The sequence below is a fragment of the Vollenhovia emeryi genome, unplaced genomic scaffold (genome assembly GCF_000949405.1).
Source record: "Vollenhovia emeryi isolate VEMERY1.0 unplaced genomic scaffold, V.emery_V1.0 DF939152.1, whole genome shotgun sequence".
Classification (NCBI taxonomy): Eukaryota; Metazoa; Arthropoda; class Insecta; order Hymenoptera; family Formicidae; genus Vollenhovia; species Vollenhovia emeryi.
The window spans coordinates 57,276-79,384 of NW_011967214.1; the positions used below are offsets into that span (position 1 = coordinate 57,276).

At 42.3% G+C, this 22,109-nt stretch overlaps 1 protein-coding gene across 1 annotated transcript in view; it reads right to left on the reverse strand.

The window, feature by feature from the left end:
* Positions 1-22,109, reverse strand: part of LOC105565394 (transcription factor AP-2-epsilon-like) — a 92,778-nt gene that overhangs the window by 10,873 nt on the left and 59,796 nt on the right. Inside the window, exons 3-4 of the mRNA XM_012018550.1 lie at positions 21,078-21,290; positions 19,035-19,086 (exon numbers count right to left, since the gene is read on the reverse strand). Coding sequence (XP_011873940.1) covers positions 19,035-19,086; positions 21,078-21,290 — 265 coding nt within the window. The remainder of the gene's footprint in view (positions 1-19,034; positions 19,087-21,077; positions 21,291-22,109) is intronic.

The window sequence follows — 22,109 nt, forward strand, 5'->3', positions numbered from 1 at the left end:
GAGAGAGAGAGAGACACGAGGAAACCGGCGAAGACGAAAGGCATTTCACACGAAACCTGACTTCGCCTCTTACTCTAATCAAGAGAAACTGAATCCCCCCCCCCCCTCGTGACACAAGAACCTTTGCTTAAAGGAAAGTTTCCCGCTGAATGTACAGGAAACGCGCAGCAATACGATGTGTAATTTAAATGGCACAATAAAAAGAAAAATACAGCCCCGCCTGCGAACAGAGAAATTCACCGTGGAATATTTATTGTCTTAATATCAGCTAACTATCGCTGCGTTACGCTTGATACATCGCCGCGGCCTCGGCTAAGTGCACCGTCATTCGGCGAGTTAATGTCAGCGTGTTATGACAGATACACGAGGACGGCTCTATAAATCTAACCGATAGATATCTCACGGTATTTTTGCCGGGCGCACCATTCCCGTTCTATCGCACCCGCGGCGCGTTTCGTTACTCGTCGAAACGCAGACCTGCGAGTTGTACCATGGTGTAAAGATATAAGGTGAAACCCATTGCGCGTGTAACCAAATTTTGGGGCAAATTGTTCATCGGTTCTTCCTGCATTCAACCGCAACGATCTTGCAGTTCGAAGGTTGAGGCAAATTTCTGATTGGTCAATTCAGTGGTTTCGACCACTTCTCATTGGTCGACACTACTCATCCATCAGATTGCGTCACCTTGTATCTTTACACCATGAGTTGTACGCTGAAGGCGCGCGTCGTCTCGAAAATACAGAGCCTCGATACCCGGAAGACGTCGTCGCCGTCGTCATAGTCGCCGTCGTGCTCCATGCCCTCGCCGTGCCGGACGAGCGAGGTGGAGAGAGTAAACAAGTTGTCCGTGTTATCTATGACCGCCGGTATCGATCCCCGTCGATGTCTCGATCCGGCAAGTCAAACGGACAATCAATTTCCGCGCGCGCCAAATAGGTCGACTTGTCGAGCTTATAAATTATAATGTTCGAAAGGAAGCCGCGATAGAAAGAGAGAGAGAGAGGAGGAACGGGCGCGCGTAACGGTCCTGGCAGTCGGCATTGGTCTGGACAATTTGGTAACGTCGAAGTGAATCGGGGAGAGGGACGAGAGGAGAGAGGATGGGAAGAAAGGACGAAACGACGGGTGTCGGCGGGTACGCGATCTCCGTGACTCGCGCGTCAAGCGCGCGTTCCTTCCCCGTTCTCCATCGTCCCCGGGTCTGATATTAGCGGATACGTTAAATACGGGTTTTATACACTTTTCTCAAGGTATACTTTGGCACTTAAGCCTCGTGGCCACGATCCGAGAACTGCGTTCAAGTTCTAGTTCCGAGAAGTGTGTAGCCAATCGACTTGCAGCTTTTCCGCAAAAGGACACAGGGCTTTAGGGATATCGGCGGGATGTTGATATTACCTAACTAAAGTTTAATACGGACCTTTTTAAGATATAACTAAATACAAACGTAAACGCCATTTAGGTCCTGGCAAACTGGAGGTAGCCACTTAATAAATTTACATATTTACATGTACAATAATTAACCGACCGCGAGCATTGTTATTTGCGGAAGATTTTAATCTACCTTGTTTAATATTCAAGTTTATAATACTTTTATCTGGTATTATTAGAGGAAAGTCCCCTATTGCGAGATAGGATCCTAGTATGGGATAGCGGGGCATCGTCAGTCAATTCCACCATGAATTTATTGCCCTTGGGGCGAAATCTGTTTAGTGGAAAATTCATTATTAGATTGTGTAACCGTTGCGAAAAAAGATTTGCGATTGAATTTGAATGTTGAAAACCCGCTATCCAAACCATATTGGAAATCTATCTCATAATATATATATTCTTATATCAGGATTGTAGCTGTTTTGGAATATTTTGCTCGATCCTTGCATGGACAGGTTCATCGTCGACTGACGATACTCATTTAAAATTCAAATTTTTCTATCGGACATTATTGAAAATGAGGGATATAAGATATGCTAAAATTGTACGTGAAGGATCCACTTATCTGAATGATACTTGTAGTGTTAAAAGGAAATTTGTTGTACATGGTCGACTACAAGTTTAAGAAAATTGCTGGATAAGAGAATAAGGCCCGGTTTCACCAAACGTCGCTCAACGTTAACCCTTTGAAGCATACATTTTGCTATTAAACCATTTTATGTAAAACTTTGTATACAAGGGTTTTCGGAGTCGCTGATTACGAATCCGTTATCAGATTTTCATGATTCAAAATGACGGAATTCCAAACCTAAAAGAATAACATCATTCAACTGTAAATGCGTTAACTAGAAATTCAATTGCCAAAAAGTAAAGAAGTTGAGGTGGTAACGTGGGTTACCATCATGCTTCAAAGGGATAATCTTATGTTTAATTCATATTTGTCTCTTTCTAGAGTAACAGTTGGAAAGAGACAAAGAACGAATTAAGTTAAGCTTATAAAGTTAAGCGACGTTGGTGAAACCGGGTCCAAGTCTTACTGAGATTTCAATCTTGTATTCACAGGTAAGCGTTCTAAGAAAAGTTGCACTTTTAATTAGATTTTACGAGTGCATTTTGTGAGATATGTACATTATACTTTTATACCCTTTCTCACGTATACATACGCGTTAGATTTACATTCAACGTCAACTTCTTATCTACTTTCGCTTTAAATTCATGGAAACGCGTTGCCTTTTCAATACTGAGAAGAATTAACAAAGCCGTACGTTCCTTAGGACAAGTGACAATAAATTTACGCGAAATTTTGTATGAATGCGGAATACAATCCGTTCCACTGCCGTCATAATCCGAGACATGACGAAGCCGCCGAATTTATGGTCGCGTTTAATTGAAATCTCGCGAATCTATCGCGAGACGCGTAGTTTTCGAAAGACAAGTTACGGTTCAGTTCGTCAAGTACCAACGGCGGCACGTACGCGTCGTTAGAGAACATCGTTTAGAGACGCCTAAGTGCTGCGAGCATTTCTAACCGTCCGATGTTGCTATCTCGAACACTTATCTCGATTCCAGTAACGGTTCGCGAACGTATTATTAATTTATTTAATGAGGATAGCTCAGGCTTCGCTTATTTTATTCGTGGGGTCGGCATCTATAGTGCAAAGCGTATAATTATCGTGAGCTGCCGTAACCTTTTGCCGTGTGAATTGCGAAATCGTCTCACCCATCAAACGGGCAACTACTATCGGTCTCTCTATCGCCGCTTAATTATTCACTCCTCTGTCGACTAATTCGATAGCTGTGGCAGGATTAAGACTCGATTCGAGATTTCTCCCCAAATAAATGATCTCATTGTCGTGCGACATGCTCATTTTTAATCCTGGCGTATAGCATATTGATGATTAAATATAATATAATGCTATAAAATATTGTATATGGTATGTACCTATATATTATAAAACTAAGAACTATCTTCTCTCTTGTTCCGAGGATTTCGGAAACGAGAAGTAGAATTCCAACCAAGGATATAATTTTGAGTGTACTCAGTAGCGAACTGCGTCTACGAGTGCGCGAGTTATCGAGATAACAATCGCCGAGCGTCGTACGCTGTGCTCCGTTTTCTACTTGGAGCAACGACGCACTTGATACGCACTCTCGGAGTCTCTTTCTCATGAAATTGCCGTCGTCGTATCTCAGGTCCTGGATAGTGCTCGGGAAAGTAACGCTAGATAATTTGTCAATGCGCCAAAGGTACGCTATCGCAGATCCAGCCTGCGAGCGCAGCGCGTCGCGGAACGAGAGCGTCGTGCGGTTTGTCCCTCGATTAATAATTGCAGATCTGCTCGATAACTTGTACAACGTTGGGATCCATAATAATGCTCCAACTTTGTCCGCGCGCAGTTTGTGTATATCGTTCGCGACCGTTTATACCGTGTGGAGACTCTCGATTACACTGCAGCCTGAATCACGCGCGACCATGGCACGGGAAGCACTTTACGTTCTTACGTCTTCGCGTTCTTGCGCGTCTCTGTTCCGGCAAGTATTTCTGAAAAAACTTATGAGAGAAGACTCTGCTTGCAACACGAGCTTTTCTCCCGTTTCGAACCATGCTCGAAGCGTCGAGCGGAATTGGTGAATTAAATTACTTCGTGTGCACTGATCTTTTTCGCTTTTATATCGCAAAATGACACAGAATTTTACTCTGTTTAGAAACGCATACTTAGTTTTTTCTAGATTTATTGTGAAATGGAACTTTCGGTTTTTCTATTTAAAGGAATATAAAATTTATTCCGCGTTGTAAAATAACACGGGATTTTAGATTCTTTTGTTTAGAGAAATATAAAAAGGGCTAAAGTGATATTGCCGAAGTATTACCTCGACATAACTGAATTTAGGTAAATTCATAAAGTTTTCTTGTGTCTTTTACGACAACAGAAATGATTGACGATACTCTGAAAATTTCCATTTTTCTATCAGATATTATTGAAAATGATATAAAAGATATAAAATATGCTTCAATTGTATACGAAAAACTTATTTATATCTGAATGATACGTGTAATGTTTAAAGTAAGCCTCCGTACAGATTTCAAATATTAATTTAATAAAAGTACTAAATAGGAAAATTAGTTTTATTACTTTGGCATACATACGTATATTCGGGTAAGGAAGAGCAATAATGTAGAGTAATAATTTTGTGAGTTATGAGATTACTAAATAACATATGAGCTAGTTCGTAATTTTCGAGGACCAAATTATTATTAAATAAACGATTAAGGATTGTCTCTGACGATTACAGAGTATATGTGCCATCATTAAATGTGTCAATCCACGCTAGAATATAATGTTTTCCCTTGTATCAACACACGCATTATGCAACGCAGAACAATTCAGTCTAATTCCCTCTGAATGCCTCGAGGTGTTACATACACATCTAGTTAAATGGAGAGCTTTTATAGCGTGCCGGGATTATATGTATATTAAGTAACTTTTAAATATATCAGGCATAACTTGATGTATCGCATACCTTTCTAAAAAAGAGATGTTAGCAGCGCGAATGTCGTTAATAACGAACAGTTGAGGCCTCTTTTCCCCGATGCCGACTGATTTTCTCGAAGCGCGGTGTGCTTCACTTCTCTTTTAGATTCGTAGTGAATGAAGATAAGCCCGCAATAATACACAAAACGTAGTAACAGTTACGGAACAAAAAAAGGCAACGAATTCTCAACGTTCGTTGTTTTTCTCTCGGCGCGGTGACGTACGATGTTTTTGCATGCCATCGTGTACACTGAAGGTCGCTGCGTACTCACTCGCTCGCCGAACGTCGAGCCGGCAAGCAGTGCGCGAGAGTCGCTCCGTGCGTGTTATTACTTTCGCGTTATCGGTTTCCAAAACTCGATCGCGACGAATATAGGGATAAAACGCTTTTGATTTGTACACCTTTATCAGTAACAAGTAACGTTCCTTGATTAATTACTAAGTTTCTACAACTTGTAACGAGAAACGAATTGCATGTTGAGGCGACGGCTCTTTATCGACGTATACATATTTCACGAGACTAACTCGTCTAAAATTTGAGTATAAACCGTGGTACTTTGTCGCGGTTACATCTCGTTTACACACCGCGCTTTTAATTATCTATCGGTTTCGTGTAATCTGTTCCATTTTCGGGAAAAGAGAGAAATTTGTACGAACTTCGGCGTTCGCGCTGTAACTCGCTCTGTTGTTCTTCGCAATTCGAACGGGCAGGAAGTAAAGAAAGTCGCTTACTGCTCGTCGTTACATTGTATAAATGGAATCAAAAATTATCTCGATTAACTGTTGCAATTAATGACAACTATTTATCGCTGGAAATTGTGCTCACATAATATATTTCGAGGATTAGATTGAATGACAAAGATCGTAAAATATCGTTTCGTTGCGGACTAATAACTACTTTTTCACCGCAGATTATGCTTCCGATGCTCGCGTTGTGTTTTATATCGCCAATTCAAAAGTGTTTCATCCATTATCCTATTCTTCCGAACCGAAAATGCAAGTTGTTAGTTTGAGTAATTTGTATGACAGAAAGTCACGCGATATTCGTTAATAATATTTCGTGCGTTTCGCGGTATCTCACATCGCGTACGGGAGTGCCCGAAATTTCGCGCGATCGATGATTTTTGCGAGTGAGTGTTGTGTAAGTGCTACAAGGAAACCTGAGAGGAGGAGGCGGCCTAGACGGCATCGGGCAACGGCGGAGAAATGGTGAGGTAAGTGTCTTATATTTCCATGTTATTTGCTACTTGTGCAAAATAAAGTTTCTGTTCTGTATTTTTATTTTATTTATTCAAATGATTCGAACGAGGATTCGAATAGGTGTTAAAGACAAAACCATATGTATAAAATTTAGTGAGTTTATATTTAAAAGGAAAACTTTTTCTGTATTCTATATAAGTATTTTAATAAATACCTGTTATTTTTAAATATAAAATATGAAATATTTTTAATACAATAATTTCGATTTTACATAATTAGCCTATAATAATCGTATACATATTTGTATTTTTACAGTTTACCTAACATATACAGTTGACGATGTACAACTCTGCTGTTGCGTATCAGTGAGTGACAAATTACTTTTTATTTTAAATTGACGTTGTGTGAGTGCCACACAATTTTGCGCATTACATTTACTGTTGCGCATACTCCTTTATATTTATAAAAATTCTTATAAACGTACAATGCCCAACTACAAACTGCGCGCGCGAAGCGCGCGTTTGTCATTTCTAGTATCATAAAAAATAGGTTACATAGATCAGGCTGATATTAGAAAAATTTCTAAAAGCTCGATAATTCACGACATTACAATCTTGTTTCACGGGAATCTTAGCATCGTTGTCACTCATCTTTATTACGCAGATAGTTGATAATACTATGAATTCTGATAACGTCAGGAAGCGCAACGTGATTTTTATCGGGACGGATTAGCCTAGTTAGAACACTAACGTCGATGGGGTCGAAACCGCGTTCCAACCATCAATTTTAGAAAATAATGGAGCTTTGGAACTTGATTTTTTTATATTACGCGCAGCAGAACATTTTCATACTTAAAACACTCAGTTCAGAAGTCTAATAAAAAAGAAGTTGGTATTAAAAATTTTCCATTTTTTACTCGTGAGCAATTTGAAATTGGCTTTATAAAGTTGCGAACTTCTTCCATAAGAAACGAAGAGAAATTCGAAATATCATTGGAAATTGAAAAACATTGAAAATTTTTAATACCAATTTCTTTTTTTATTAGATTTCTGAATAGAGTTTAAGTATGAAAGCGTTTTCTATGCGGCCCGCAACTTATCCTGGTATTATTTTGCGCATAAACGCCAATAAAAAGATTCACGAGCGTGAAAACTATATTCGAATGTGTCGGTAAAAGATATGACTTGAGGATCCCCTTAACGAGCGCAACTAGGCGGCGTGCAGCAAGACCGCGGTAAGCAAATCTCGATTTGCATAATCGCTTCTATTTAATCCTAATTAGGAGTCGGCTCAAACGCGTGTGCGCGAAAGAGTTATTGGGAAATGCGGCGCGACCGCGGCTGTATGCTCGTCGACAATTGAGCGGCTCGTAAAACCATCGACCGCGGGTAGCGAGCCGTGGGCGGCTTAATTAAATTCCACTTCGAAGTCGATAGCGTGGAAAAGTGATAAATCGATGCAGCCGCGCGCGGATCAGCTGCTCATCTCATCGCCGTCGGCTGCCGCGCGGCGGGCCGACAGGTAGTTTGCCGTAAAAGGCAAGGCGCTGTCGCGCACCAGGCGCTAGGCGTTTGAACAACATATTGCAACTTTACAACCGTCCCTAAGTGCAGTAACATTGTCGGGAGTCAAAGGTGATGACAATAAGCGGTCGCTTAACCATCAACAAGAGTCTCTCGGCATGAGAGCCGCTCGCCGTTTCTATTTTATGGCTCGCACGAGCGGGGCGGAGGGGGAAGGAGGGGGGGATCTTGTTAAATAAGATAAATACGATCCGCAAGGTGAAATCGGTGCGGAAAGATTTCGTCGTCCGTCAGCGCGATAAATGCGCGTCTATTTGTATGACTTAGTTCATCGGGATTGTTGGCTAATCGGCGCTCGTTCGTTGAAACGAGGTTGAATGGAAACGTCGAGATGGTATCGTTGCGTCAGTAATACACGCGGTACTGCTCGAAAATTCGACTTAAAAATCGGCCGCTTGTCGAAACCCTCATTGAAATCTCGAACAACGCTCTTGTAATTGTAATCTATTTCAATTCATAAGCTGATCGAAAAATGAGTCTTGCTGAGAAAATTGGTTGTGGTTACGCAATAAGTGCCAACTTTGTGATTTTGTTAGTCGCGTATTAAAAAGTGACGATAAACGTCCATATATTATGCAAAAGTGAACCAACTATTATCTGAAAAAAACATAAAACACATGGAATTTGAGGAGAATTACAATTTATTATAATTGAGACAACGGTTATTATATTTGAGATAACGTTTAAATTTCATTTCTAATCAATAAAATTCATAAGGCTCTTACGTGTAATCACGAATCGAAGGAATAAAGGATTTAAGAGCCGATACAGAATGTTAGTGTCCAAATGATTTTAATTATTTAATTTATTACGAAAAATTTCTAACGTTTCGCCAGATTTGCTCCGGCAGAAAAGTAAGATTTTGGAGTCAGTTCCGCAGTGCAGAACCCGCATCCAATCCGGATCTGCGGGTATCCGTTAAAACCGACGATCACGGTAATAAATAAGAGAATCGTTTGTGAGAGGGAGAGAAAAAAAAGGGGGAGAGGAAACATCGGAGATGAATGTACCGACGCGTCGGCGATCCCGACAAAAGATGCGATACTGGCGAGATTAGATTCGCTCGCTCGCTCGCGTACCTACCTCGGCTCGATCGCAGAAAGATCTCAGCCGGCGGTGAAGTAACGCAAACTTACGTTCCGCACAGCGCGTTGCACAACAACGCGCCGGTCTTGATCGCGGCCAGGTATTCCCTGTCATAGAGCCCGCGGTTCATAGAATGTCTAACGAGATAGATCATAAGCAACAATGGCCTAAGACGATACGAAGGCGGAGATTCGCTCGCTCCAGAAGAGCCCGCTCTGTTCTCCGCTCGCGTTCGCCATTCAGCTGACCGCCGTCGATCGCCCTCCCCCTTATCTCGCCGTAGGATTTCTTTCGCGTTACAAGGAGTCACAACAACTGCGACTACGCGATAGCTTGAAGGAAGAAATTAATCGTTCGGGAAAATACTACGTCGCACGAGGAACTGTAGCAACGCAAATGTGAAGCTGAAAGCGATGCCCGGCGACGCGCCGCATTTATTACATGCCCCGCGTTATAAATCGTCGTCGCTTTTTCTTTTCCTTCTCTCTCTCTTTCTCTCTTTATCTTTCCGCCTCGTGAAACTCAGTCAGATTCGTAGAAGAGTGACATTAACAAGGTAACACTCTCGACACCGCCAGTCCGATTGCGACGAACTTTGGATATGTCGCAATCTGAAGTGTTTGTGTCCAGCTATTTAACCGCTTGTCTCCGAACGATTTCACCGCGTTCCCGTCCTGGTAGAGCTGTTATTTCCCGCGCTTGAGAAAAGCCCGGCGTTTAGACATGTATGTGCGATTCGCGTCGCCCGGTAGCGGCGTTCTCCGGGCGTATCCTCGGCGGCTAATAGCGATTGCAGGCCGGGCCGGTGTAATTTTCATTCCAACGGAAGCGAACGAGAGGAGGCTACGAGGCGGCTGCGAGGACCGAAACACGCTGGCCGTCGACGTAGCGACCCGCGACGGTGGTGAAACGCGACAATTTCGCCGTAGGTGGGCATGCATACACATTCTCCCGGTTCTTTCAGAGAACCGGTGTGGCCCGTGAGAACCGCACGCGACAGTACGCGGAATGCATGTCCGGTAGAGAGGGAAGCCTAAGGAAGTCGTTACGTCGATACCCGCGATTGCGCATCGAAATTAATAAAATCTGAGCATAATACCATCGTTAAAATCGCATTTGGAGCCCATTAGACGTACAGACGTTGCATAGTTATCGTTGAGCGTGCCAGATATAGGCCGTAGACGATGATGAATCCATTTTTTCATACTTGAATTATTAACAAATGCGATATTATTGAATATACGTACAATTCTATTGCGCCTTAACCGTAAGAAACATTATTAAGATATTATTAGGACCCGTGGGATCTAAGTTCCAGTTGAAAATTCTTGTAGAATATAAAAAATAGCGCGCGCGAAATGGCGGATGCAAAATTGAAAGTGGATCATTTCTTAGAATTTACTCATTCTTGGCACTATACCCAGAGCTAACGACGCGGACGTGATGAGTTCCCTAAATACCGTAATCAAACGAGAATGTTGAACTCTTTGAGACTTGACAATATCGCATATTTTTAAATATATTTTAAATGTGCATATATAACTTAGCATATCGATGCATTTGATCAATAATGCATTAAATATTTTTTTTATGAAAAAGTCATAAAAATCAAAGAGGCCCCACCAAACTAACCGCTCCTTCGTACCACCTTAAAATTGGTTAGGAGCCACCTTAAAATTTGGTAGCTGCACTGAAAAAAATTTCTGGTTGAATATGGACGAATCAGATAATTGTTAATGTCAACCAGAAATTTTTTTCAGTGTGCGTCTTTATGATATTCCCCTGCTCTTAATCTCTTCAAACTACACGGAGAAAGAATTCGTGGATTCACTCTCTAAAAGTCAATCGGTGTGCATTGTCACTGGAAACAGTGCTACACTTATAACTGTGAATCAGTGAATATTCACTGATGTCCCCCTTCGTTTGTCTTCAAGAGATAACGTACTCAAGATACGGTTGAATGTATGCAAGAAAATGTTTGCGAGGCGCGCGGGCACAACTCAATTGAGTCATCTAGAGCGAAACTGAAGATTGAACGCAGCGTTTTAATTGAATCCGATAAAGATAACGAGATAATAGTGTAATGATATGTTAAGGCGAAGCAGCCTGTGCTCCAATTTTGATCGATAACCTACCGATAAATGAGCGGTCGTATACGAGCCGTTCGTTATAAAATGTGGAGGATTAAAAGAAATAAAAGAAAAGGGAAAAACCATCTCTTTCGGTCCAGTTACTTTCTCGTGTTGCCTAAGTTCGTCCAGTCGACATGTTCCTTCGAACAGAGCGCCGTCTCTCGAGATGCGTGCTCCATTGATCTCTCGCGTCGTCCCTCTCTAGGAGCCAATTCTTAAGATAATGGCGGTTCTTGTTACTTCAGAAAGAGCACTGGCGGACAATGTACAAAAGGCAAGTGTACAAATTTTAAAAAGGCAACGATAAAAGTGCTTAATGCGGCGTCGTTCGATCGACGCTGACTTATTACAAGAGCGACGATACATTCTCGTTTCGATCGCCCTTGGAAACTCGGAAGCAAGTTTAATCTCGCGTTATTAGAGGCGTATTATTACATTGATAAAAAAAAAAGAAAGGAAATCTTACGATGGCGCATTAGAATTCTTTATAGACACAACATGAATAAGGCGTGTGTTCAAGGTCCCCGATGAAACGTACACCGACGTATAATTTCTGGACATGTAATTGTCGGCTCATTATGTAGAAAGCTATTTAAAACGAGTTAATAACATTATCATAGCGTAATAGCCTACCTTATATAAATGTCTCGTATAATGTCATTTCTAATTGTTGAAGAAATAATGAAATCGTTAATATTATTAAACAGCGATGTCCCGATTGACTGATTGCAACACATTAATTATAATAAAGTATTAATGGCGGAAAAGCTGCCTGCCTCGCGGGATTTCTTTTTAAATTAAATGGAATATGACAAATGAAAAGTATGTCAATTACGAGACGGACTGACGAAATGCCTCTACAATCAATATACACGCTCGATGATTGAGCAATGACGTAGCTTGAAATGTTCATTTAGATGTACAGATAGCAAATTGATATATGTTCGTGACTTGCAGATAGTACGCATTAAAATTGGCGCATGTCACGTGCAACGCCAGGGTCCATTAATATTACATAAAAACGATTATCTCTCTCTTTCTCCTCCCCCTCTCTCTCTCTCTTTCTCTCTCTTTCTAAATTACTAATTGCAATTCTTCATTCCTAGCAGTTGCTCAAGATGCACTTCATATTCATACATTGCATGTAGTGAATCCTCTCTTTGACAATCGTGAATTACGAATGAATCTAATGCAAAAATTTATCCAATTAATAACTAGATAATAGTTAAAAATTCTGAGAAAAAGTTGCGCGTGCCGAAGCAATCAACAGCATTATTCATGGTCCATTACTTACTCGCAAAAACACGTAAAGAAATAAGTGATCGCGAAAGAACCTTAATTGCAACATTATAGTCAAACACAGCTCCGTCACGCCCTAATTTATAAATTTCACGTTTCCGCACCTATCAATCACAAGAATAATTCTATTGAAACTGTTACCCTCGTCAAGTTCGGGCTTTAAGTTCGGGACTGCCATGTAAAGAGACAGAAAGCAGAAAGAAAGAGGCGCGGGGATATCAAATCGAAAAGGATCCGAGCAGAGGTGGAGGAAGGAATTGACGACAAACGTAAACGAGCTGGAGACAAATAGGCAGGTCGTTAATTCATCCGTGTCGTAAAGTTAAAGAACAGACACTCTCGCCGGCCCGGCGATTCGCTATTATCCACAGCTGCGGGCTGTTTAGAGAAATCATTTCGTGCACACGAGCGATGCAACCGTCCGCGTCCGCGATTCTAATGAAAGGCGCACTCTCGGCGGCGCGCGCACCTACGTATGATTTATGACGCGATTATATAATGTCGATTATTACGACGGTGTGTATCGATACACTATAAATTGATATAGCCACGGCACATTCACGGAGTACCGACAGACGATGCGCAATTATCGCAACCGCGCGCTCGCGTGGATTTTGCAAACAGGTGCGATCGCCGAGGCCTGCAAAGCCTCGTCTCGTCGAGGATCGCGTCAAGGCTGGACCGGCAATCTTGTGCAATCTTGAATTAAACAAAAAATAGAGATCTCCCTGGACGCGATCGATGGATAACGCATGATTTTCATTTCCGTTTTGGATTTTTTTTTCACAGCCGCAAATATCCGGCTGATCCAAGCTGACTTGTATAAAGGTATACCGGGTGATGACTATTTTATATTTAGCGTGGACCGCCGGTGGCACGCGTAGCATGGAATGTGCCAAGAGACGCTTCACATCTCGGTGGCAATAACGATCGTTATCCTGAAATCGCTCGAGTAACGTTCGGAGATCTCGTGCGCGACGCTACGACAAGCGCTGCTTATTACATCGCGTTTCGTTCGTAAGCGGGTGACGATCGCTCCGCGTCCCGACGTCGGATTCACTTGGACTCGCGATCATACGTCAACTCTCACGTCGACGCGCGCCATTTCACGTTTCGCACGGGACAAAACGACGACTTGGAGGGCGGGAGAGAACTTGGTGCCCCGAACAAAGCTCGGAGGCAGCACGCGTGCCAGCGCGAAACAATTACCGCCACCAAACGTGACTGCCGCTATGGGAAATATCTCCATCTGCGAATAGCCTTGAGCGCGTAGCCGGGCCGCGCTCAACACGTGCGCGCCCTGGACACGCACAAATAATTTCCTGGGCAATCAACGCGCCGGAAACTTAACCAATCGACGCGTACCAACGACTTCGCTCACTTCTCGACCTTGATTGGTTAGCCGGTGTGACTGGGGTGTGACTTTTTCGGCCGTGAAGGGGCTCCGCGCCGAGGGGGTTTCCGCCAGGCAGGGATCCACCTGGCCCCCGGGGCAACTGCGAGCAACGTGGCGATCGTTAATTTCATTAGGGATTGATTTTAGGAGTTTAGCTGCCCTTATACAAAGATGGTGGACGCCCTCCACTCGGGGGGGGTGTCACGCCTGCCGAACAAGGCGAGAAGAGGGCACTCACACCTCTTCGACGCTCGAAACTTGGAATCGATCAGCGTACATTCTCCCTCGACGTTGCCGCGTGATCTAGATTTGAATGAAACTCACTTTCATGAGCGTGTGTTTAGTTAAGAGACACATTTCCGGCAAACGCGAAGGGTGAGGATTGTTATCATAATCTGCCGTCGCAAGTAGAATCGATGGGAATAAAGAGCGCGACGATCAACATCCGCTGGCTCGCGAGAAGCGGCAAAGTGGAGAGATATTGAATAGCGCGAGTAGAAAAGAGCCATTAGAGCCGCACGACTGTGTCGTTGGCTGGCGGCCTTCTTTGAATGATTAATTACTTTCGACTCCTCTCCCGCGGCTGTGCCGTGTGAATAATAAATTAATCCGTGCAAATTCGCCTTGTAAAACACGTGTTGCCTTAAGTAAATTAGCAAATACGCAGTTGGAAGACCGGTATTTTTCAATATAATATCGCGAGTAACAACTTTTTAAACGAAGCGCGCACGATTCGCGAAATCTTTTTCTCTCTCGAAAACAGATATAGGCTCTCAAATTGTTTCCGGCCGCAATCCGTTGGGCGCGCGATCGATTGCTTTTCAAGGTGCGTAAATAAATGACTAAAGTTTTCAAGACACGTAATCAAAACGACGGTTCGCGATCGAAAATCCGTTGCCAATTGCTCCAAGCGCTTGGTAGCTGTGCGATAGAAATTTCGTAGCGCGTCGTCACTAGCGAAGGAATCCGATCGTCCTCGATACTTCGTAGTGGAGCTAAACTGGAGCACACGTCGTCATCATCGTCGTCGAGTGACGGAGCCAAGGTAAGCCGCGATAATTGTATAACCGGCTTCCGAGAAGCAGAACGCGCTTAGTTGTATGTCGATATATACATATATATATATATATATATATATATTTGATATATCGTCGTTGTTAGTGTCACCAGATCGGACCGATACGCAACTAAGAGCAAGTGTAAGAGACTCGTATCCTGTCCTATAGAAAGTTAGCACGATTTGTGTTTTTAGATAAATTCGATCCAACGGAAAAATGGTAGTTATTTCGACCGAGTCGAAGTCGAAGGAAGCGACAAATTACAGCTACTTTCCTTCAATATAAATTATTAGACAAGAACATGATCCAAGCGTATGTTTAATATACAGGGTGTACATAAACTGGCGAAAAAATATTTTAATGACCAAGTATTTTGTAACATTTTAAGACGAAAATTCTACTATGAAAATAGGCTGTAATAGTTTTCAAATGGAAGGAGGTTAAAAATCTCAAATAACGAGGCTAGAATTTCGCGCGCTCGTGGCCCGGGGATTCCCATTTGAAAACTGTTATAGTCTCGGCATTTTCGTACTGGAATTTTCATCTTAAGATCTTACAAAGTACTTGTCCTTAAAATACTTTTCGCCAGTTTAGATACACCCTGTACATTTAGTTTAAACGTTTAAATAATATCCGTTTGACGTCGCGTTTCACGCGTATTTCGTACCGGTTTCGGAGAAAGAAAAAAAATAGAAAGATTCACGGGGAGGAGAAGAAGAACGCGCGAGCCGCGCGAGGAGAGGGAAGGAGAAAGAGTGAAAAGGGGGGGGAGGGAGATGGTTGCGAAGAGCGGGAAGAAAGAAGCGGGATAGAAAAAGAGCGGCCAAATAAGCCGTCGCAGGACGAGTAACGAGGCATATAATAACCCTCGGTGACATTCGAACAAACAGCCATCTGTAGGTAATACCCCTGTGGTGAGGAACGCCCCGAAAACTGCGTCCCGCCAAGAAATTACAATGACAATGAGCGAAATCCGATCCGCCCGCGGGCACGCACTGTATTTCTCTTTCTCCCGTCGTTTTTTTCCTCTCCTTCACACCTCTCGCAGCTAGCGCGGTACACGCACGCGCGATTCCGCGCGCTCCGGTAGGCACTCGGCCATTGTGCGGCGCGACGATCCGAGGAGACGAGAAGAATTAAATCGTCGTTGAAAACGAGGGTCGCGTAATACGTTTGCGGGCCGTGCGCGTATGTGCGGGCTCCGAAAGTCCTTGTTTCCTACAATCACGCGTTTCCTAAACAACACTGCTAGGGCCCGGTTTCGCCAAACGTTGCTTAACTCCAATCGTAGTTCAATTCATGTTTGTGTCTTTCTAAAGTAACAGTTGGAAAGAGACAAAGAACGAATTAAGCTAAACTTAAAGTTAACGTTGGCAAAACCGAGTCTTAAAGTAGTAGGAATAGACAATGTTAGTCTCGTCGGTACTCTGGGGAAAAAAAAAGATAGTTAAGCAACCCATTTTGGGGCCCACAATTAGTAATCGAATTATTTTACGAACTAAAAATCGCAATTAGCTATTCTATCTATATTCACGATTTTTAAGTAACACTAATCAAAACCCTCTCAATTAGTTCTGTCGATATTCAGTAACGCAAAGATAATTTTCACTTTAAGAGGCGCTAATCGAAATGTTGAGTTGCTTAACTGCAAAAACAAAACGGCCAAAATTTTTCCCAGTGTTACGAACAATCCAAACAATTCGATTACTAATTGTGGGCCCCAAAATGGGTTGCCTAACTGTCTTTTTTTCCCCCAGAGTATTAATATTAACGCGACGATCGCAGAGCTTTAATATTACCATCGAGTGATCGAGTGATCGATTGATGTTTGTCGCGGTTTCATCGATCACGGCCGCCGTCGTGACATTTTTATTAAAAAATTGGGTCGTCAGGGTAAAATCCAGCCAAATGACCATTCCTCTCGCTGTTGGTTTCTAACGTGCGCGATCGGGAGAAAGCGCGCGGCACTTTTGACGTCCTCCCGGCCAAAGCGACGAAAATTGCCGCTACCATATTGGGCGGCGGTAACGCGGTACGATTTCGTAATTAATTCATAGATCGAAAGTTACATATATCTCAGCCACAGGTGTAACCGGACGAACTCTCGTCGGAGTCCTCTCCGTTCGGTACGTTCGTCGATGAGATACGAATCGGTCTTGAGTGAGCGTGATACTTTCGCAAGAAACGCTGGCCGCGATTCGATCTCGCGTTGACGCGAGCCGAGGCGGATCGCTCGCGGAACTGGGCATGGTGCAAGTTTCCTTATAATTTCCACCGTGAGATCCGTAATATACATCCTCCTTCGCCGCGTAACTCACTCGAAATTACGCAATCGCGAAACTGCGCGACGCGGAATTTTACGCGTGAATTTCACGGCGTGTCATCGTCGAAACATTCGAGTCGCTTATTCAGAAAACAAGTTTAACCCTTTGGAGCACGGTTGTAACCCACGTTACCACCTCAACTTTACTTTTCGGCCATTTAATTTCTAGTTAACGCATTTAGGTTGGGTTTTTTTTTTGCATTTTTCGGGTATCGTAGCGATAAAAGAACATAAAAAAGTTAGTAGTTAAGTAGTCCTTAATATTTACGTAGCTTTTAAAAAGCGATCTACACTGTTGAGCCTTGTATGAAAAGTTTCACAAAAAATGCCTCAATAGAAAAATGTATGCTTCAAAGGGTTAAATCATAGTATAACTAGTAGGTCCACTCCGTCATTTGTTTAATATTGCGTCGTTCCTTTTTGCGCATTCGTAATTATTTTGACCAGACCAATGAGAGAAAAGCTGTATGTGTGGTAGTGCAGCTTTGAATGTGTACATAAACACACACGCCGCTGGATTGCTGTCCAAAATAATGGCAGAATACCGCGTGATCGGGACCGAAAAGTTCGAAGGGCCGTCAGAGAGTGGACCTACTAGTTATACTATGTTTAAATCAGAGAGCCATACATGCACCACGTATGCCTAATATAAGATAGCGGAGTTTCTGCTAAATTAATAGGAACCATCTGTTGATTCCACCATAAATTGATTGCTCTTGGTGCGAAATCTGTTTGTGGAAAATTCATTGTTAGATCGTGCAATCGTTGCGATTAAAGACTTATATTGTGATTGAATTTGAATATATTGTGATTGAATATATTGTGATTGAATTTGGGTGTTGAAAATATTAGAAACTTCTCTCACAATAGAGAATTTTCCTCAAATCCCCGTGAAGATCGAGGCGATTATTTTGTTCAAACGCACGTAAGCGCATGGAGCGACTAAGAAATTCATTTTACACGGTAACAGACAATATTTTGCAACGTATCGTTAGACGAAAAATATTACAGGCACAAAGCTCGATATTCAGATTTATATCTGACGATTAATTTTTACAGAGCGTAATCCTATTGTACAAGAAACTTTCCAGGAATGGAGCCGAGAGTTAAACGTGACCGTGCACGCGAACCTGCAGAGGTAATTTATCGCGTTGCGATTCAATACGACGCCCTTCGATAATTCTGCCGTTCGCGGGCTCTTACGATCTCTTTCGTCGATCGATGTTACGGGAGGGACGGCCGCTCGCGTAAGAACCCACCGTTCTCGCGTTACTTTTACACGCGCGAGAAGATAGAGATAGAGCCGTAGGTTTATTTTCACAAACGGTTAGAAATCTAACCGCCTGCCCTTGACACGGCGGAGAGCAAGAGAGAGATAAATTCTAATTAAGGGCGACAAGTCCCGCCGGCGCGGTTACTTTATATTTCCGGTCGCGCAGTGGCCGTTTTATTGTCGGGATTATCGCCGGCGCCTCGCTATTTCGAGCTGGCACGCGTTGCACTTTATGCAACGCGTAAATTTACCCCCGTGGAATAAATTCCGAATCGAACGATCCCACGATCGCGGGACACCTCGCGGCGTAAAAATGCAGATCGAAATTCGTAGGGCATTTCTCGCGAGATAAGTGTCTATATAAAACAGAATAAGATGACCTCCAGTCTCATGAACTTTTGACAAATAACCGGCAGAATCGTTGATAAGTTTGCGATTCCACGCTTCTCTGTTTCTGTTAAAATCTGCACGGGAAGAAAACTGTAGCTGCCGTAGCGAAAAACTGCGGCAACTAAATTTCAGTTGTAAAATATTGTCGGCTAATATTTAGTTGTGATAGCTAAATATTTTGTTACTGGGCCTATTGTATTAGGTACGACAGCAAACCGTTTGCCGTGGTTTGGAAATTCATAGTTACGGCAGTAAAATATTTTTAGCAAACCATGATTAGACGTTTTTTTTTCAGTGTGTAGAATAAGATACTTGACAATCGTAATTACTTACTTTTCAATAGTGGCAGGTCGTTCATGAACCCTCCATCGTCCACGTTTGTGTTCTGAAACGTAAGAAAAATTCCTATTAAATCTAATATCAAACTTGCTAACATGTCATCTATAAATGTTTTAATAAATGTTGAGGTAATGTTTTAAAATAAAAAATTTGAATTAAACTCATACATTATTTTTATATCAAGCTAAACATTTTAACGTAATATTAAATCGTTTTCCGTTGTATAGCGCTAAGTAATTATATCATATAGTTCGAATCGTAAAAGAAAGAATTCACCTATAAAATTCATGGGTCTCTATTTAGTTTTATGTAGCATATAATTATACTTAAATTTCTCAGAATTCTTCAATATTAAATCTCTAACATCACTGCATTATTTGGTATTAAGCTCAAGAAAAATTTTATTGTTAATATTTGCGATTCAGGAAAGGTGCGCAGTTTTATCCGATATTTTCATCAGACGTTTAAAAAATTTGTAATGAAAAAAGTAGATATAAAAAGATTTAGTAATGTAACGAGTAATTAGTTAATTCTTTTTCATGAATATTTTTGCATGCAATGAATCGACTACCCGGTATGTGCTTGTTTAAAGACAAGAAAAATGTTTGAGACCGCAACAAAGTACGGTATGTTTCGCAGCATTCCGTCCCGCGTTGTAACAAGCATCTGACATTCTATTTAACGAACGCTGAAACTTTTGATGTTAACATAACTGCTTTTGTACGTTTTGTAAAAAAAAAAGGTACGCGGACTAATCCAAAAGGAATCGACAAACATTTGTTCCACGGAATTTAACCGCGAGAGATAATCTAAAAGATTAAAGAACGCTCGGCTTTTTCCCTTTACTTTCTTCAATATTGACAACTACACTAAGAAAAATATATATCTGATTAAATATAATCGGACAATCCACAATTACATAATAATAAACGGATATATCCGATTAAATTCTATATCTGATGAAACATGTGATCGGTTTCTCGATTAAATTTCATCGGTAACTGCATTTTATCGAATAAATATTAATCGGAAAAGTTAATCGGACAAATTAACCATCGGAAACGATGGAAATTTTTCTCAGTGTAAGGTTAAATTCCGTCTCGTTTTGTTTCCTTAATTATTATTTATATCAAAGGTTTAGAAATTATTCGACGTGAAGGTCTGTGTTCACGAAGTTAGAAATTGGTCTAAATTCTAGTTTCGAGAGATGTGTAGCCAATCCACTTGCAGCTATTCCATAAAAGCTGCGAGTTGATTGATTACACATTTCTAGCATCGTAGACACCGGCCTTTACTGGCTAAAATGTCTCTTTATTCAAAACACAACGTTTCGACCGTGAATTCCGGTCCTTTTCAAGTGTAGGGCAATCACACAACAATTCTAGAGTCGGACATTGTGCCGGCAATAGATCTGAATCTAAAGACTATAAATATAACAAATCTATAAAACTGTAGTCACCGGTAATGAAACAATGAACTAATTCTTTTTAACAATAGAAAAAATTCTTCAACGACTTTAAACTGGCCAGGTGGTTTATTTAATAACTCATTCCAACGTTTCGACCATCCGGATTGTGGTCCTTTTCGAGGAAAAAATATCGACAATTTTTGGAGAAACGTAGCGTCTTTAAGCCGTTCGTGTAACAGATTGATCGTCAAGACGGGATAACCAGAGTGAAGGAACAGAATACGACACCACACTTACGTGTTAATTAGTGAAAATTATGAAAAAGGCTGTCGTCCGATGTTCGAAGGCACGTCTGTCCGACACAACAGCCGCTGTAGGATTACAGTCAGGAACGTTACATCGGAATGATTCCTTTCACATTATTTATATCTCTAAAAAGTCTCCCGCGGGGGATTAACGCTTCGCACATCGCGCGGGTCCGCGGACGAAGAACACCCTGGCGCAAAATGATTTCGGAGCAGATCTCGAGCGACCGCGGCGCCTGCCGTTTGAAACGTCGCGCGGTTTATCCCCGCCGGAGGAGACGCGCCGAGGGATGATAATAGAGAAAATATGTTGCGATTACGTACATCGTCGCTCACCTGGGGGTCGTCAACGAGGCTGCTGTGCAGAACGAGGTCGGTCTGGTCGAGGCCCGGAGGCGGTAGGAGGGCGTCAGGACGGCGCACGGCGCCATACTCGACGCCCCTTCCACCGCCACCACCGCCGCCGCCGCCTCCACCGCCGCCACCGCCGCCACTACTGCGTCCGCCGTCGTACGGGAACGACGCGTGCATGTTCGTCTGAAATCAGAACGACGTTTCGATCAGCCGCCGGTCCAGCGTTCTCTTTATATGTATTGACCCTCTGAAGCCCGACGTAAGAAAACAAAAGGTGTGTCTTAAAGGAACAAACTTGCAAATATACAATTTCGAAGAGCACCGGGAACAAAAAAGATACTTGCACGGAGAGACCGACGTGGTTAGGTTAGGTTAGGTTAGGTTACCACATGTCTAATTAGGATTGGCACAACCCATAGACGTAGAAGATAGACCCAGCATGCCCAGACAGAGAGGCAAAATAGAGTGGCCGCGGGGGGCATGAGAGGGAGCGAGAGAGAGAAATATTGTCTTGCGCAGACAATGTTTTGTCTCTCGCTCCCTCTCGTGCCTCCTGCGGCCACTCTATTTTGCCTCTCTGTCTGTCATGTTCGTGACACGTTGGGAACACGTATACTGGGGGAGCTTTCCAGCAAGCGACACAAGTCGACACAAATGTCGTTCTGTCTTTCTTCGCATTCAATGAATAATAAAGACAGAACGACAGGGTTGGGAAGTAACTCGTTACTTGTAACGAAGTTACAGTTACAGTTACTTCTTTTTGGTAACTCTAACTTAACTTCGTTACTTTTTCTACATCTGTAACTGTAACTTAACTTAGTTACATTTTTTCGATAACTAGTAACTAATTTAACAGTTACATTAATAGTTACTTTATGTATATATTTTCAACCTCCACAAATCGCATTAGGCCTTGCATTTGCGCATAAACGCCTTTATCCCCTGCCGGAAATAATTCTACAAAAAAATTAAATATAACTGCCAGAATCTAACAATAAGAAA